This window comes from Chiloscyllium plagiosum, chromosome 2, assembly GCF_004010195.1.
Source record: "Chiloscyllium plagiosum isolate BGI_BamShark_2017 chromosome 2, ASM401019v2, whole genome shotgun sequence".
Lineage (NCBI taxonomy): Eukaryota > Metazoa > Chordata > Chondrichthyes > Orectolobiformes > Hemiscylliidae > Chiloscyllium > Chiloscyllium plagiosum.
Window position 1 is genome coordinate 39368144 of NC_057711.1, and position 15514 is coordinate 39383657.

Genomic DNA, 15514 nt, shown 5'->3' on the forward strand with positions numbered 1-15514 from the left:
AGAACTCCTCCATTAGAATGAATCATTGTTCTTTTATTCTTTTGCATTGGTTAAATCTCAACAAGGAGTCAGCAGTGATGGTTGTAATGAATAATGCACATACCAAAGTGAGTTTAATCACAACAGGAAAATGAATGGCGTGAAAAGAACTGATCAGATGGTGGAAATCTAACGTACTGAACATTCAGATATACTTGGGTATCAGAGAAAGAAGATTTTGGTTGCAGCTGTCCACACAATATGCCAGTATGATTTTTGTTCTCAATTACATCAAACAAAAAGGAAGTCAACAGTAATTATTCTCTCTGCTACAAAACACATGCAAAGGGTGGGAGATAAAATTGATACCACTCCTGGTGGGTGTAAGGCATGGAATTATACTGGTTATCCAGTCAAAGAATGGTAGACCATGTGCCTCCATTTTCAATCACCAAATCTTCACAGCAGTCAGGCTTAGGAAATCTCTTAACAAAACCCTCTAAACACCTATTTATAGGCAAACTGTTCCCAATGTTTTTGCCAAATGAGCTGAGCCACAACAAACAATTGTGATAAAATGACTGTCCAATACCTCAGATGGATATAAGCATCTGCTGGAAGCAGGTAAAGTAAGATAAAACTTCCCTCTATTACGTGTGTGCCTTTACTTTAAATGAATTCACCTTTCAGGACTCCAAGTGCCATATGTATACAGTGTTATTGTACTGCCTGAATTTAGCCTGCTGTAGGTTTGCAAGCGACATAGAAATCAGTAGGTTTGCTGTAATATTTGCTTCATGATGGTGTGGTTTACTGTTTTAAATAAACTCATGCACGATTTGTGACCAGAATGAGGTCATGCCATGCTGGTATATCTGCAATTGCCGGTCTGATGTAGAACATCTACAATATCTACAATTGATTGATTGTAAATGTATTCCAGCTCAGTTGATTCTACACATGAAACTGTTGAATTGTTATTTGCTGAAAGTTTAATGTTGAAATAACTTCCTATTTCTGTTGGTACTTTTGAAGAAATGGGTAGTATATTTGCACTTGTCCTTGAGTCAATCTTGACCAGTAATAAATTGTCATCAGTTTTCAGAGGACAGATATTTTGATTTTTGGGAACAGTTTGGACAGCGTGATGATAGATATTTTCTAAGATTGGCAATGTGAACATAACATCATAAGTCAGAACAGGACTAGGCCACCTGGCCCCAGAGCTGCTCTGCCATTCAGTAGGATCATGGCTGATCTTTTTTCATGCACCCTACTCTGCTTACCCACCTACTCAGCATAACCCTTAATTCCTTTACTGTTCAAAAGTCTATCTTTGCCTTAAAAACATTCAATGAGGTAGCCTGAACTGTTTCACTGCACAGGGAATTCCACAGATTCACAACCCTTTGGGAGAAGAAGTTCCTCCTCTGTTCAGTCCTAAATCTGCTGCCCCTTAATTTTGAGGCTATACCCCTTGGTTCTAGTTTCACCTATGAGTGGAAACATATGTTTGACAGTTTTTGTCTTGTGGACATCATCAGGTTCTGGATTTTGACCATTTTACGTATAAGCCTCTGATGGGCTAACAAATGGTCTTCAATGGAGATACTCCTGGAGCTGAGTCTGCTTGGGTTTGTGCACTTTGTAACTGCATCAGCAATTGTTTATGAGCACTGCCTCCACCAATAGTCTTTTGGGCCAGATGAAAATTGATTGAAAGCTGGATGGTTCCTTGGTACAGGTAGAAGGCCAATTCTTTTCCATGGGGAGAAAGTGAGGTCTGCAGATGCTGGAGATCAGAGATGGAAATGTGTTGCTGGAAAAACGCAGCAGGTCAGGCAGCATCTAGGGAACAGGAGAATCGACGTTTCGGGCATTAGCCCTTCTTCCTGAAGAAGGGCTAATGCCCGAAACGTCGATTCTCCTGTTCCCTAGATGCTGTCTGACCTGCTGCGTTTTTCCAGCAACACATTTCCTATTCTTTTCCATGTCTTGATATATTTGAGTGTTCTAGTGTGTCAACCATGCCAACTTCATCAACCTGTGAGAATTGCTTTATACTTACTTCCATTCTCCACCAGCTCTTCAATGCTGTAAGTCTAGCAAATCTTTTTGAAAAATATCAAGGAGGGTGGATGTGATCATCAACTAAACAATTATGTTTGCTAGCTTCCCATCTGTAAAATCACAATGAGCCCTTTTCTGCTTGTGATAGATTCTGCAGGTTTCTACATCAATGATGTGAATTCTTGAGCGTACTGGCAAATCTTTAACTGACGTAATTCAGAATGCAGCTGAGCTTAGTGAAAAATTAGTAATGACAGATTTAAGTTTGATGTCAGATGCTAAGGTGATTCAGAAGAGACAAGTACAAACAGAGAATTTCATTTCCTTGTCTTTCCAGAAAGAATCCTAAGAGAGAGCATCCCAAGTGAGAAACAGTTCTCAAATAGTATGACTGAGGAAGTGTGCATATTATTTTCACCAGTAACACAATCACCGAGAGCAAATGAAACTGTCCAACCTACTCAACAGGTTGAAATAAAATGTCTACATGCTTCAACGTGGATTTACCAGCAGATTGGGAATAAAAATCTGCTGACACAGATAGAAAACATGGTGCATACAACTCCACGGAAGCCACCACTGAGAACAGATGATCAATGTCCAAAGATTCAGGATATGGTCAAGAAGAAATTGCCTGGTTCAGAAATCCAGGATGTGCAAAACGAAAGTTCCTCTTTCAAAAATCCTCCACAAAGGAGGTGTTCCAGTTCAGAGGGCCTTGCAGACCTTGCATCGTGATGAATAGAATCAAAGTAATGGTACTTGGGCAATGCATTTTGGGAGAATTTCCAGACCACCTGAATTTGTGGTCATGAAATCTGGTTGGGGGTTTGAGGGAGATTGTGGTTGTAAAATTAACAATATGTATGAATGCTTAATTATGCTTAATGGTTGATTTAAAAACATGTGGAGGAAATTTTGAAAGTGAGGAAAGGTCTGACAGGGTTAATACTGAGGAATGCCTTAAACATGACCCCACTCTGATCATATCACATGGCTATGTGGGGTGATTAGGATCTCGATGAAATGAGACTCATCACTTGGATCATCTTCATTGTTCCAGAAACTATGTCTAACATATTAGTATAACTTTACCCAATTGTTATCAAAAAACAAACTTCATTTTCTTTAAGACAAGAGCCTTTTCTTGTTGTACTACAACATAGTCTAGTGCGCTGCAGGAAAACTAACTTGGCACTGGAGAAGGATACTGCCAACAAAGGCTACCTTATAGTGAGCAATGACACAGAGAGTTCCTATAACATGATGAGCAGTAAAATGGATTGCTCATACAACATAGCAGGCTTATGCTATCCTGTGTTTGTCATCCAGCAAGCTGCCTTGGAAGCTTTCCTCTAAGAGTGAGAAGGAACAAGCTATTTTTATTCTTCTTCTTGATTTCTCAACCCAAGTACAGATCCCAGTCCAGTGGGTTCCACCCAGGGTAGAGCAAAGGGGCAGGTCCTGAAATCACCCCAGCTAGAAATGGGTTTGAACCCTATTCTTTTATCACCAGAGTCCCAGTTGCTATGGCAACATACACTTTGCATGTCTGGTGTATCCTAAAGCTATGAATAGCGAAGATGCAGGCTACAATTTTCAATCCAACACATGCTGACCAAGATTGCTCTCACTCTTACTCCCTGCCATGACGTTTTGGAAGGATTTACAGATTAACACTCGGTTTGGCTATCTTATTTGATGGCCAAGGAATATTTGAACCGGGAGCTCCTGGCTCAGAGGTGTGGAAGCTACTCACTGTACCACAAGAATGTCTCTACGTCTGTAATTTTAAAAAAAAAATGTCTTAAGATTTTATAAAGGTATCATGTGTAACAACCAACAATACCAAAATTAGATAATCAAATCTAGCTAATGATCAGATTATTTGTCAATTGTGGAATTTTGATGTGTAAAACCTAATGGTTGCAATTGTGTAACAACAGTGACTACACTTCAAAATAATTCATTGAGGTTTGAGGTCACCCTGATTCCATGCTGAAGCAGGAAATAAATAAAGTTTATTTCTTTTACTGTATCACACAAGCTAAAAATTAAAAGGGCAATATTTCCATTACCTCAAACTAATATTGCACAGAGTTAATCATAAATAGCAATTGATTAGAAGAAAACATGAATATTTTCAGTTTGAGTGGTAACTGCTTGTGTGCACAGGATAGGGGAGGTATTGCTAATTGAATGCATTTCATGTTTTAAAACAATAGAATGGATCTCAGGATTGTCTGTTTTGGTACAGTAAAAACCTATAGCTGAGATCTATAGTGAGCTTCAGATACTGTCAGGGGAAACGTTAATCCATGAGCTAAGTAATAAGGTTTTCATACAGAGGTTGGTATCAGTGGTGAGCTGGCATGATGGATACAGAACTGATTGAGTCATAGGAGACAGAGGGTAATGATGGAAAGATACTTTTCGGAATGGAGGGCTGTGACTAGTGGTGTTCGCAGGGATCCGTACTGTGACTTCTGCTGTTCATGATCTACATAAATGATTTGGAAGAAAACATAGCTGGTCTAACTAGTAAGTTTGCAGATGATACAAAGATTGATGGAGTTGTGGATAGTGAGGGGGATTGTCAGAGATACAGCAGGATAAAGATCAGTTGGAGGTATGAGTTGAAAAATGACAGATAGAGAGGTCAGTCACAAGGGGATACAAGTTGTGAGGGGGATCTTTTGAAAGCGATGTGCAAGGCAGGTTTTTCACACACTGTTCTGAGTGCTTGGAACACATTGCCAGAGTTAATGGTGGAAGAAAACACAATAGCAGCATTCGAAAAGCACCTTGGCAAATACATGAATAGGAAGGGAATAGAGAGATATGGATCCTGTAAGTGAAGACAGTTTCAATATGGAAGGGCAAAATGTGTTGATGCAGGCTTGGAGGACCAAAGGGCCTATTCCTGTGGTGCATTGTGCTTTGTTCTTTGTTCAAATTGCATTTAAATAAACCTGGAGAAGGTGAGGACTGCAGATGCTGGAGATGAGAGTCGAAAAGTGTGGTGCTGGAAGCTGGAGAAGTTGGCTCCTGGTCGTCTGATGCTGTGTGACCTACTGTGCTTTTCCAGTGCAACACTTTTTGATTTAAATAAACCTGCCGAGTTATTGTCTGTGCAAACTTTCTAGCATGTCTCCACCATCAGCATAGATTAAAGCATTTTCTAAAATATCATGAAAAATTAGTATAACGAGTAAATTGGATTGTGTCTGCTATAATGTTCATTCACTAAATCCAGTATTAGTATCAGATTGATTTATGTAATCTGTGGCCAACAGAGATTATTTCGGATTACTGGATCAAGTTGTGAAAAGTAAATTTGAACAAAACTGCAAAAGTCTGCTATCCTATTCCTGGGAATTAAAGACAGAGCGGTGATACCGTAGATTAGATCAAACTTCTGCAGTCTTGTCTTATCCAGCCGTGAATGATACTGGATTATTAAACCGCTAACTGCAGGTGAGTTCACAAAAATCTCCATCCTCAATGTTGGCAGAGCCCAGTATGTCAATGCAAAAAGCAAGGCTGAAGCATTCACAACTATTTACCTGAGGAGCCCAGCGAAGAGATGGCAGTCTTCAGCCAACTTGATGCACTTCATGTGTTACCGTGAAAGACCTGAAAGTGCCAGATGCTGCAAAGTCTATAGGTCCTGACATTATCTAGTTTGAAGACCTATGATTTACAAATATTTGTTTTTTTATCTAAGCTGTTACAGTGTAGCTACAATGTACTAATATGGAAAAGTAACCTGGTATGTCTTGTTTCGGAAAAATCAGGACAACTCAAACCAGCTCATTAGTTTATCCCTGATCTTCAGAAAGTGATGGAAGGTCTCAATTGGCACTTACACAGTAATTGCCTGCATACTGATCAGTTTGTGTTCCACCTAGACCGCTTGGCTCCAGATCTCATTATACTCTCTCTCCAAATATGGACCAAAAAACTGAGTCCTGGCCTTGACATGAAGATAATATTTGACTGTGTTGCATTCAGGAATCTGAATAAAATTAAAATCAATGAGATATTGCAGTGTGGCTCTGTACTGGTTGAAGTCATAATGATCACAAAGCAAGATAGTTATGATTATTAGAGGCCAAACACCTCAGCTCTGTAGGAGTTTGTCATGGTATTTATTTTTATCAACACAACAATGTTATGACACACTTCTGGAGCAGGTGGGACTTGAACCCAAGCCTCCTAGCTCAAAAGTAGGGACACTACCATTGCACCACAAAAGCCATCAGTTTATTAAGGTTGTGTCCTTGGCTCCGCCATCTTCAGCTGTTTCATCAATAACCTCCCTCTGGCATAAGGATGGAAGTGGGAAGCTTCTCTAGTGATTAACGTTCAAATTTGTGACAGTGCTTTGCATTAATTGATGTTATTTTTCTCCTAGCTACTGTGATCTTCTAATTGAGCGTGAGGTGCTGATGCAGAAGTATATTCATCTGGTTCAGATAGTAGAAACGGAGAAAATTGCAGCACATCAACTGCGGCAACAACTTGAAGATCAAGACACTGAGATTGAGAGATTGAAAGCTGAGGTGTGTTACCCAAATAATCAGATAAACCAGCTATGATTTTTTTTCACCCACCGGTGCTTTTGTCCTTACATTTTGCTTTGTTCTGAATGAAGATGGTGTGAGTTAAACTATATATTTCTACTAACTTCGGGGTTAAAAACTTGATTCATTTGGTTTTGTATTTGATTTACAAAGTAGAAGTTTGGACATCCATGAAGCTCAAAGTGCAGGTTGAATTGCTGTTTTGTTACTGAAGGCTTGTAATCAAAATCACTCAAGACAAACAGAAAGAAATCAGGGGATGTATTTTACAGCCTCCAGGTGGGGGGTTTACTATAGGGACCCCAATAAGTAGCATGGATGTCAAATTAAGCCATGCCCTACCTACCTGCTCTTGCCATGACGTTACCATCAATGGGGGGGAAGCACCAGGGGCTGGCCTACACTTGGGCTAATTGAGGACCTCACATGACTAACTAATGACCACTAAAAATCTTATCCCATCACTACTTGGATTTAATTGATGATGGCCCAAGCCAAATGTCCAGTATCCACTATGTGAGTTGATGTTGGACAAGGGTTGGCTGTCTTCTAAACAGGAGGAATGCAGTTAATTGAGGCATCATTTCATTTGCCCTTGCCTGGTCCACTTTGGCGAGCCCAGTTCCCTTGCCTCACTTGCTGGATCCTGCCTGAAACCAACTCCATCCTGAACTGAACTTTAACTCTGGATCCATGTCCCCTCCTGCTGAAAGACTAAATACACTACAAAGAATGCAGGCACACCTGGAAGCGGAGAGACATTTATTTGGCTGGCAATTCTCAGAAGTCGGAGTTCCTTCCCCAGTGAAGGTAAAAATCCTGCTTTAAACTAATTAATGATCCAACAGCCTTCAGGCCACTGCAGGTTATAGGAGAAGGGGAAAGGGGTATGTGGGGACCCAGTCTCGCGTGCCTTATGTTGCGACTGGAACAAAAGGCAAGAGGAAGATGTTTAACCCTTTGAGTCTGTTTCACCAAACAGTGAGAAAAAGTTGATCTGCGACCCAACTCCCCTTTGCCATATTACCTTTGGTTAACAAAAACAAAGAGATATAGGATGACGTAAGGGTGAAAAAATGATCACATGACTGTCCTTTTGCCTTGCAAATAAAGTCTGATATTTTTTGATGTATTTAACATATTTATTGTATCTGATGAATTTTCGAAGACTGAAGACCAGTTAGCAGTAGAGAGGGAAAAAAGTATAAGGAAAATTGGTTCATATGTTAAATTAGACCCTTCACCATTAAATGATGTAAATGAAAATTTCTGCTCTTCACTTGTTATTGCTGATAGCTACTCCTACCAGGACATCTGCCAGTATGATTGGTCATGCACATCTGTCTTGTGTCATCTTCACACATCCACTGTAGCTCAACTGCTTTGTGATATCCATCATCCACTGGACCCATGTCAATCCCTCTTTCCACTGCCCTTCTCTTTGCCTTTTAGAAAAGATGTCCAGATGTTCTGACCAAATGGCCAAAATGCTGACATTTTATTTTCTGAAAGTCACTTTCACGAGTTCTTTTTGCTCTTGCTATTTCAAGGACCTCATCATTTAATTTGTCTTATGGTCTGTATGTGGGATGTGAAGCATGTATATTAGCATCATCAATTCAAAGACCTCCCTATTATCTCACAGATCTTTATCAATTGTCCAGGTTTCTGAGTTGTGCAGGAAACTAGATAAAGTGGAGCATGTTTTTGTTTTGTTACAAGCTTGAGTTTTTTAGTTGTGTACACATTATTCACCTTCACAAAATTGCTTCTGGCTATTGCTATCCTTGTTATGACTTTAGCATTGCATCTATCAATTTCTGTTATCACTTGTTCTAAAACAAAACTTAGCTATTTTTTCCAGGATACACCATCCATTTCAATCTTCTCTCTAGTTTATTCCAGTGTATTTATCCTACTGGTCTTTTTTTAAATTGGTGTTTTTACTCGAGCTAAATCATTCATTTTGAGATTTTTCTTATTCTACGTGATATATTGTAGTGTTTCTTTGATTCTTCCATAAATTGCATTATCACTGTACAACATGTTTGTGATGTTCTTGGCTCACAAGTACATTTAATTTTCTGAATATTTGTTGTGCGCAGATTGAATTATTTTGGCAATATTACACAGCATTGTCACACTCGTTCATGTTTTTGCTTGAAAACAATCTGATAAAGGAGTAGACCATTCAGCCCCTTGAAGCTTCTCTCCCATTCAACAGAGTCATGGCTGACCTGGTTATCGCCTCAAATTCTCATTCTTGCTAATCCCTGATAATCTTTCACTAGCTTGCTTAACAACAATCTATCTACGACTGCCTTAACAATATTTCAACTCTACTTATACCACATTTTTCAGTGAAAGAATCCCTAAGATTCCTGAGCCTGTGCAAGAATTATAGAGTCGTAGTGTCATACAGCATGGTAACAGACCCTTCAGTCCAACTCATCCAAACCGACCAAATTTCCTAACATAAACTAATCCTACTTGCCTGCATTTGGTTCATATCCTACTAAACCTTTCCTATTCATGTACAAAAGTCTTTTAAATGTTGACACTGTACCTTGCATCTACCACATCCTCTGGCAGTTCATTCCAAACATGAGCCACCATGGGTGTGAAAAAGTTGCCCCTCAAGTCCCCTTCAAATCACCTTAAAAACATGCCCCTAACCATCGGGAAAAGACCTTTGCTATTCACCTTATCTATGCCCCTCATGATTTATAAACCTCTACAAGGTCACTCCTCAATCTCCTATGCTCCAATGAAGAAAGTCTCAGCCTCTCCAGTCTATACTTGTAACTTAAGTCCTTCAGTCATGAAACATCCTGGTAAATCTTTTCTGAACCCGCTCCAGTTTAATAATATCCTTCCAATACCAGGGCAATCCGAGCTGGCCAAAGTACTCCAAACATGGCCTCACCAATGTCCTGTACAACCTCACCATGATGTCCCAACTCCTATACTCAGGGGTCTGAGCAATGAAGGCAAGCACGCAAGTTGCATTCTTAACTATGCTGTCTACCTGCGATGCCACTTGCAAAGATCTATGTACCTGAACCCCTAGGTCTCTCTGTTGCACATCTCTATCTAGGGCCTTACCATTAACTGTATAAGTCTTGCCCTTGTTTGTTTTACCAAAATATAATACCTTGCGTTTATCCAAATTAAACTCCATCTGTCACTCCTCAGTCCATTGGCCCAATTGATCAAGATCCCTTTGTAATCTTAAATAACCTTCTTCCTTGTCTACTATACCAGCAATTCTGATGTAATTCACAAACTTATTAACCATGCCTCCTACATTCTCATCCAAATTGTTCATATAAATCACAAACAAAAGTGGATCCAGCACCAATCCCTGCAGAATGTCACAGGTCACAGGCTTCTAGTCTGAAAAACAAACCTCCACTACCACCCTCTGTCTCCTGCTGTTATGCCAATTTTGTTTCCAGTTGGCAAGCTGTCCATAAATCCCATGTGATCAAACTTTACTAATCTACATGCAGAATCTTGTCAAAGACTTTACTGAAGTCCACGTAGACAATGTCTGTTGCTCTGCCCTCATCAATCGTTTTGGTTACATCCTCAAAAAACAATCAAGTTTGTGAGACACAATTTCCACGCACAAAGCCATGCTGACTACCCCAGTTAGTCTTTGCCTCTCCTATCTCCGAAACCCATCTGACAACAACTTATCCATCACTGATGGAGAAAGTGAGGGCTGCAGATGCTGGAGATCAGAGCTGAAAATGTGTTGCTGGAAAAGCGCAGCAGGTCAGGCAGCATCCAGGGAACAGGAGAATCGACGTTTCGGGCATAAGCCCTTCTCATTCCTGAAGAAGGGCTTATGCCCGAAATGTCGATTCGCCTGTTCCTTGGATGCTGCCTGACCTGCTGCGCTTTTCCAGCAACACATTTTCAGCTCTTATCCATCACTGATGTCAGACTCACAGGGGTATAGTTGCCAGGTTTCTCCTTACAGCCTTTCTTAAATAAAGGCACGATGTGCAGGTGCTGGTGTTGGATTGGGGTGGGCAAAGTCAGAAATCACTTGACATCAGGTTATAGTCCAACAGGTTTATTTGAAATCACAACCTTTGGAAACATAGCCCCTTCATCAGGGGAAGTGACAGGGAGGCACACAGAACACAGAATTTATAGGCAGAGAGATGAAAAGATCATACAAATGGTATGGGTGGAGTTTCAAATAATAAGTCTCTGGAGGTGACAAAGAGGGTTAGACGGTGTGAGTAAAGTGTCAAAATGTGTGGCGCTGGAAAAGCGTGTGAGTAAAGTGTCAAAATGTGTGGCGCTGGAAAAGCAGCTCAGGATGAAGGGCTTATGCCTGAAACATTGACTCTCCTGCTCCTTGGACGCTGCCTGATCTGCTGTGCTTTTCCAGCGCCACACCTTTTGACTCTGACCTCCAGCATCAAATGAGGCAGAGAGATAATTACAAAAAATGGAGAATAAGATGGTGCTGGAGACAAACCAAATGACTGGAATAACGTGGAACAAAACCAGAAGTTGATGGAAAAGCTCAGCAGGTACTGCAGCATCTGTGAAGAAAAACCCGAGGAAGGGTCACCGGACCCAAAACATTACCTCTCAAATGCTGCCAGACCTGCTGCCCATCCCCAGCAACCCTGGACTGCCTCTGCTCCTGATTTATAGCATCCACAAATCTTTCAGTTTTTATTTGACTGGAATAACGTGATAGTTATATGAATCGCATGTTGAGGGTCTAACCAAAGTAATAAGTAATCCAAAAATGTACAAACTAAGGTAGAGAGATCATAATTTATCAAGGTGCTGGTATGAAAATGGGACAGTAAAGAAGATTTTACAGATACGGAACAGTGTGGTGGAGTCACATGTAATGCAACATGAACCCAAGGTCATGGGTGAGGCTGTTTTCATGGGTATGGAACTTGGCTATCAACTTATCAGTAAATAAAAGCATAACATTAGCCTTTTGCCACCTCACCTGTGATTGTAGATGATACAAATATCTTTGTTAGGGGCCCTGCAATTTCTTTCTTAACTTCCCACAGCATCCTGTGATATACTTGATCAGGTCTTGGAGATTGATCGACCTTTATGTTTTTTAAAAGACCTCCAGCACTTCCTCTTCTGTAATGTGGGTGATTCTCAAGACATGAATATTTATCGCCCTGGGTTCCCTAGCCTCTATTTCTCTCACCTTCAAAGAATGAACATAGAAAGTTAGGTACAATGTTAAAAAAACAGAACCTCAAAGGTAGTAATCTCTGGATTACTGCTGGTGCCAGGTGCTAGTGAGATTAGGAGGAAGAAGATAGGGCAGATAAATCAATGGCTGAGGAGATGGACATGGATTCAAACTTTTGGATTCTTAGGATCTCTCCTGGGGCAGAAAAGATTCAAAGAAGATGGTTCCCTTCCAGTTCAGGTGAAACCCAACTATTTGAGAACCTTTAACTAGTAGGGAGAAGGGGATGGAGAGATCCTCAGTAGTAATAAGAACAGAAAGCTAGATAAGGTTTCGGCTGAATTTAGAAAACCCACAAACCCATTTCCCTCCCCACCCCTATCTGCTTTCCGCAAAGACCGTTCACTCTGCGACTACCTGGTCAAATCCACGTCCCCTAACAAGCCACCCTCCCCTCCTAACGCCTTCCTCTGCCTCCGCACACACCTACCCCCACCTCCATCCAAGGCCCCAAAAGGAGCCTTCCACATTCATCAAAGCTTCACCTGCACTTCCACACATGTCATTTATTGTATCCGTTGCTCCCGATGCGGTCTCTTCTATGTTAGAGAGACCAGACACCTTGCAGAGCGCTTTAGAGAACATCTCCGAGACACCTGCATCACTCAACCCCACTGCCCCGTGGCCGAACAATTCAACTCCCCCCTTCTACCCTGCCGAGGACATGCAGATCACGGGCCTCCTCCACCGCCACTCCCTCGCCACCCGATGCCTGGAGGAAAAATGCCTTATCTTCCGCCTTGGGGCCCTTCAACCCCAGGGCATCAATGTGGACTTCATCAGTTTGCCCATTTCTCCTACCCCTACCTTATCCCAGTTCCAACCTTTCAGCTCAACGCTGTCCTCAGGACCTGTCCCACCTGTCAATCTTCCTTCCCACCCATTCGCTCCCCCTTCCCCTCCAACCTATCTGCTTTACCCCCACCTCCATCCACCTATTGCACTCTGAGCTACCATCCCCCTGGCCCCACCCCCACCCCATCCATTTATCTTTCCATCCCGGAGGCTTCCAGCCTCATTCCTGATGAAGGGATTTTGCCCAAAACGTTGATTTCCCTGTTTCTCAAATGCTGCCTGACCTACTGTACTTTTCCAAAAACACACTTTCAACTCTGAATTAAAAACAGCAATCTAATTTCAAAAGTCAGAGAGCGAGATTACTCTGATGAATTAAAGTGCATTTATTTCAATGCAAGAGTCTTACAGTTTAAGCAGATGAACTCAGGACAGGCCTGGGAACATGGGACTGGGGCATCATAGCTATTACAGAATCATGGCTGAAGGAGGGACAGAATTGGCAGCTCAATGTTCTGTTGTTTAGATTCTATAGGAAGAATAGAAAGGGAGGCAAGAGAAGCGGGGAAGTGGTCTTTTTGATTAAGGAAAACATTATTGCTGTACTTAGGATATATCTGAGGGACCATCCAATGAAGCTATGTGGGTGGAACTCAGAAATAAGAAGGAGATGATCACTTTGATGGAATTGTACTAGAGGGCCCTCAATAGTCAGAGGGAAATCGAGGAACAAATATGTATGGAGATCTCAGGTGTATGTAGATCATAGAATCCCTACAGTGTGGAAACAGGCCCTTTGGCCCAACAAGTCCTCACCAACCTTCTGAAGAGTATCCCACCCAAACCCATTCCCCTACATTTACCCCTAACTAACACATCCCTGAAAATTATGGGCAATTTAGCATGGCCAGTTCACCTAACCTGCACATCTTTGGATTGTGGGAGGAAACTGCAGCACCACAGGGAGAATGTGCAAACTCCACACAGACAGTTCCCCCAAGGCTGGAATCAAACCTGGGTCCCTGGTGCTGTGAGGCAGCAGTGCTAACCACTGAGCCACTGTGCCACCTGTTAAGAATAACAGGGTATAATAGTAGGGAATTTTAACTTTCCAAGCATAGACTGGGACTGCCATAGTGTTAAGAGCTTGAATGGAGAGAAATTTGTTAAATGTGTTCAAGAAAATGTTTCTTAATATACAGAGGAACCTCGATTATCCAAACGACACAGGCGGGGAGTATTTAGTTCAGATAATCGAATGCCAGATAACGCTGTTTAGCCTAGCATTGGGACCGTATGATCTTGATGGATAATCCAAAATTTAAATAATCGAATGCCGGATAATCGAGGTTCCTCTGTAAGATGTACCTACTGGAGGAGGAGCAAATCTTTACCTTCTCTTGGGAAATAAGGCAGGGCGGGGGACTGAAGTGTTAGTGGGGGAGTGCTTTCGGACCAGTGATCACAATTTTATTAGTTTTAAAATAGTTATGGATAAAAATAGGCCTTGTATAAAAGTTAAAGTTCTTGATTGGAATAAAGCAAATTTTGATGGTATGAGATAGGAACAAGAATTAATTGGAGTAGACAGTTTGCAAGTAATTGGACAACTGGCAAGTGAGAGGCTTTCAAAAGTGAGATGAGAGTTCAAAGGCATTACGTTTCTGTTAGAGTGGAGGGTAAGGCTGGTAAGAGAAGGGAACAATAGATGAATAAAGATACTGTGACTCTGGCCATATATTAGGTATGGACAACTCGGATCAAGTGAATATTTTGAAGAGTATAAGGGGTGTAGAGGCATTCTTAAGATGGAAATTAGGAGGCAAAAACAGCATAAGAGATAGCTTTGACAGATAAGACAACCCAAAGAGATTCTACAAGTACCTTAAGAGCAAAAAGAGCAATGAAGAGAGAATAGGGCCTCTTAAAGATCAACTAGATCATCTATGTGTGGAATTACAAGAGATGGGAATGCTACTAAAGAAATATTCTGTGTCAATTTTTATTGTGGAGAAAGAAGTGGAGGCTAGAGAACTTGGGGAAGTAAATATTGATGTAAATTAGTTATTGTCTTATGCCACAGCCCCTGTATGTTCCTGTTAAGTTGCCTCTTACTCCTCTAAACTCCAGTGGATACATGCTCAGCCTGTCCAACCTTTCCTCATCAGACAACCCACTCATTAGTAAAGCTTTTCTGAACTTTGTTCAATAGAGTGACTAATACTGTGGTCTCACCAGTGTCCTCTGTGACTGAAGCATAACCTTTGTACTTTTGTGTTCAATTCTTCTCATGATAGATGATAACATTTCTAAATTTTAGCTTTCCTAATTACTTGCTGTACCTCATGCTAATTCCATGTGATTCATGCACTCAACCACCCTGATTGCTTTGCATCTCAGCACTCAGCATTTGGATAATATACTTCCTTTTCCTTGTTTCTGCCAAAATGGACAATTCCACATTACAATCCATTTTTCAACCCTTTGCCCACTCACATAATCTATCTGTTTCTTTTTGTAGCCTCATTATGTCCTAGTCACAATTTACTTCCTACTTATCTTTGTGTCATTAGCAAACTTGGCAAACATACCTTTTAGGTAAAAACAATGACTGCAGATGCTGGAAACCAGATTCTGGATTAGTGGTGCTGGAAGAGCACAGCAGTTCAGACAGCATGCGAGGGGCAGTAAAATCGATGTTTCGGGCAAAAGCCCTTCATCAGGAATAAAGGCAGAGAGCCTGAAGGGTGGAGAGATAAGCTAGAGGAGGGTGGGGGTGGGGAGAAAGTAGCATAGAGTACAATAGGTGAGTGGGGGAGGGGATGAA

The 15514-nt window shown here is 41.3% G+C and overlaps 1 protein-coding gene across 2 annotated transcripts in view; it reads left to right on the forward strand.

Annotated features, from left to right (window-relative positions):
• The window catches only part of rasgrf2b (Ras protein-specific guanine nucleotide-releasing factor 2b), a 229148-nt gene that overhangs the window by 48960 nt on the left and 164674 nt on the right, over nucleotides 1-15514 (forward strand). For both annotated transcript variants that reach the window (XM_043708239.1, XM_043708251.1), the window contains exon 3: nucleotides 6467-6614. In XM_043708239.1, the coding sequence (XP_043564174.1) occupies nucleotides 6467-6614 (148 nt within the window). The remainder of the gene's footprint in view (nucleotides 1-6466; nucleotides 6615-15514) is intronic.